This window comes from Verticillium alfalfae, genomic scaffold (genome assembly GCF_000150825.1).
Source record: "Verticillium alfalfae VaMs.102 supercont1.3 genomic scaffold, whole genome shotgun sequence".
Classification (NCBI taxonomy): domain Eukaryota; kingdom Fungi; phylum Ascomycota; class Sordariomycetes; order Glomerellales; family Plectosphaerellaceae; genus Verticillium; species Verticillium alfalfae.
The window spans coordinates 2385940-2389163 of NW_003315036.1; the positions used below are offsets into that span (position 1 = coordinate 2385940).

At 55.7% G+C, this 3224-nt stretch overlaps 2 protein-coding genes across 2 annotated transcripts in view; both read right to left on the bottom strand.

Annotated features, from left to right (window-relative positions):
- VDBG_03251 (ariadne-1) overlaps positions 1–1086 on the bottom strand; it is a gene marked incomplete at both ends in the record, with an annotated part of 1648 nt that extends 562 nt beyond the window's left edge. Inside the window, 2 exons of the mRNA XM_003007066.1 lie at positions 23–960; positions 1032–1086. Coding sequence (XP_003007112.1) covers positions 23–960; positions 1032–1086 — 993 coding nt within the window. The remainder of the gene's footprint in view (positions 1–22; positions 961–1031) is intronic.
- Positions 1087–2422: 1336 nt separating this feature from the next.
- Positions 2423–3085, bottom strand: VDBG_03252 (conserved hypothetical protein; the record flags this gene model as incomplete). Its single annotated transcript, XM_003007067.1, has 1 exon — positions 2423–3085. The coding sequence occupies one exon, from the start codon at positions 3083–3085 to the stop codon at positions 2423–2425; it is 663 nt and encodes a 220-aa protein (XP_003007113.1).
- Between the last annotated feature and the right edge of the window lie 139 nt (positions 3086–3224).

Genomic DNA, 3224 nt, shown 5'->3' on the forward strand with positions numbered 1-3224 from the left:
TTCGAAGCGGTTGCAGTTGTACCAGCTCGTGCCGTGTTCCGGACCACAGACCCATGCACATCCAGCAGAACTCGTGCTTGCACTTCCTGCACGTCATGTGGTTGCAGCCTCCGTTCTTCTCGATGGTGCTGTTACAGCGGGGGCACTCCTTTGTATTGGCCGATATCCAGTTTGCCGTTTCCGAATCGTCTGCGCACTTCTTCAGCCACAGCTTGACCAGGCTGCAGGGGGCCGGCTGGTGATCAGTCAGGATGCAGCCGAAGCAGAACCGGTGGCCACAGGCGCAGGCAACCGTGGGCACTACCTTGTCGAGATCCTTCTTCTTGACGCCGCACTCAACGGCGTTGACGCAGTCTGGTGCTGGGCACCACTTGAGAGCATCCTTGTCTTCCACATAGGTCCTGTTCAACAGTTCCTTATACCGCCCGCTCAGTTCTGGTGTCACGAGAATGTCGAGCGACTTGGAGTCGAGAATCCGACCGCAACGGTCAGCGGGGCACTGGATGCGCGCCGCCTCGCCCTCCTCCCTGATCTTCTGGTTCAGGTAGTGTCGGTAGCAAGCGACGCAGTATCGGTGACCGCACTTCATGGCAAATGTCTCAAGGTCGGCATCATCCTCACAGCAGATGTCGCACATGAATCCGGGTATGGTTTCGAGTCGTGGAGGGCCAGTTACGTTTGTGCCAAGTCCTGCCGCTTCGAGAACCTTGTTCGGCCTGTCCATGTAGTCCTCGATCAATCTTTCCTTGTTCCAGCGGAAGTGTCGTAACAAGATAGCCACATCTTCCTTGCGAAGATTTAGGATCATGTTGACCTCGTCGATCATGTCATCTTGTTGTCGTTGAATGTCCGTAGGCTCATACACCTTGTAGGATATATCGTAGGCAACCTTCTTCTTGTTCTCGGCGTCTTGGCTTACGCCAAAGTCGGGGTCTTCTTCGTCAAACTCATCTTCAAAGTCTAAAGGCCAAAGAAGGTCAGCTACAGGCGGTCGAGATGCAAAGGGTTGGCTGGGGGCCGGGGACACATACTATCGTTGTCGTCGGAGAACTCCTGCATCTCCTCATCACTCGACATGGCAGACATGAAGTCTTCCTCGGAATCCATGCCGTTGGTGGCGGGTGTTGGCGGGGCTTGTGGTTGCAGCGTGGCAGCTGAGGCGATCCTCTTACTGGGTGGTGCTACAGCAGGCTGGGAGGAGATCGTCGCCTCAGCGGCCTTTCGCTTCCTCGTCGTGGGAGGAATGGTGGCGGCCGCGAGGGGTGTGATTGGAAATGGCGGTCGGGCGTGGAGTGCGGAGGGCGTGATGGGTAGCCCGCAAGGAAACGGGCCAGAGATGATGCTGTTCGACAAAGACTTCCTAAGCCGTGGCCGAGGATTGAGGGGTTGCGTGACTCGAGCGGGGAGGCAAGCAAAGGCGAACCAAGTACCAACGTCACTTGCTGGTAGAGTCCTGCGTTGTTGCGCTGGCCAGGGCTTGGTAGACAGGGACGGGGGGGGCCAAAAGGCACTGTTGATATGCTTATGAATCGAGTGGTGAAATAGGAGGATACCGATGGATGTCGAAGATCAGATCCTGGTTCAGATGGGGGAAGCAGTCGCGTTGGTGCCTTGTATGGTATCGATAAGGTGAGAGTCCCGGGGCTCGAGCGTGGTGGTGGTGTGTCGGGTGCGGCTGGTGCGGCTGGTGCGGCCTCAAACCAGGCTTGCCAGGCTGATGGCGGCCTTTGGGCCAGTGGAGGCTCGAATCCAGCTGGTCGGCACAGGGCGAATGACGCGGGAAGGGGGCAAGGGGCGTCAGGCGATGCCGTGACTGGACAGCACAGGGGCAAGGGACATGTGACCCGCTTTGGGGGACCGGGGATACTTCGGGCGCAAGCAGGGGCTTTCCTTTTGGTTCAATCCTACATGGAAAAAGAGCCACCACCAGCCCTATGGCGATGCCGCTGAAGCCTATTTACCTACCTTGCCTACCTAGATAGCTGCTTGGGTAAGTACTTAGGCAGGTGGTATCTCACCTCAATTCGGGCTGGCTCGGGTACGGATGCAGTGACGTTTGCGTCGAAAAAAGAACAACAGGCACAGTAGTCGCTTTCGTGGGCTTATTGGTTCATGGTTTCATTGACAACCCTCGCATGATGATGATTCAAAGTCCAACCGGCCGATCCTCCCTCCCTGCTCGCCTAACTCCTACATGTAAAGCCACTGACTCCTGTCCATCGCAGAGAATATGCTGTCCATCCGACAGGCTTGGGTATAATACAAAATTCTTGCACTTCAACAAGACGCCCACTCCGAGACACATACACGGCCGCCTGAATTTTTGAACCGGCACAGTACCGGGTTCCGTCTATACGTGGGTGTCATCGTGTATAGATACTCGGTTCACCTGTCTTCCAAGACTTGTTGTCCAGTCTTGACCTCAAGCATACAAGAACCGTGAAAGGTTCAGGCTTGCGTTGCCGCTATTTTCGTCACCCACGATGCCGCCATGCTTCTCGTCGTCCAGATCATTCTCCTCGTCGCTATCAGGGATCATGTCTTCACTACCCACTGGCCTGTTGAGAGCCTCAACCTCATCAAGATCAACCTTGGGCAGAGGGACGAAAGAAGGATTGACAGGCAATGCCATCACGCTGTTTCGCTGGTTGCGCCTCTTAGGGCTAGCCTTTGGCGATCGAGGTCGGTTGTGTGTCATCTGTTTGCGGGAGAGGGCGCGCTCGCCAATGCGTTGGAGTGGCGTCAAATGTTGCTTCTTCAAAGCCTGGGTGATAGAGGGCTGGGTGGTAGATTGTGTCGCCGAAAAGGCAACAGAAGAGGCGGCAGTCGATGGTGCCCCAGTCGACGGTGTAAAGACAGATGCTGCTTGCGACCTGACCGACGCAGGCGAGCCGAGGGCCGCGGCTGAACGTGTCTGGTTGTAGGCGAAAGACTGTAGCGAACGAACCGGAGTGCTTTTGGGTGGCTGGGAAATGAGGCTCTGGCCTTGGCTCTCATCCTGTGTTTCGACCACAAAGGTTTCAGCTGTGCTTGTTTGCGTGTTTGTGAGTTCGTCGTGCCGGGTGCTGAACTGGCTATCTTTCATAGTTGTTGCGTCTGAGGACTGTGATGGGGATTCCTCAAAAACGGTAATGGACGTTGGGGTTTAGATGGTACTCGCCATCCGTCGATATCTGGTAGGTTCATCAAAGCCTCGTCGATCGAATCGTCAGAGAACAAGTGAA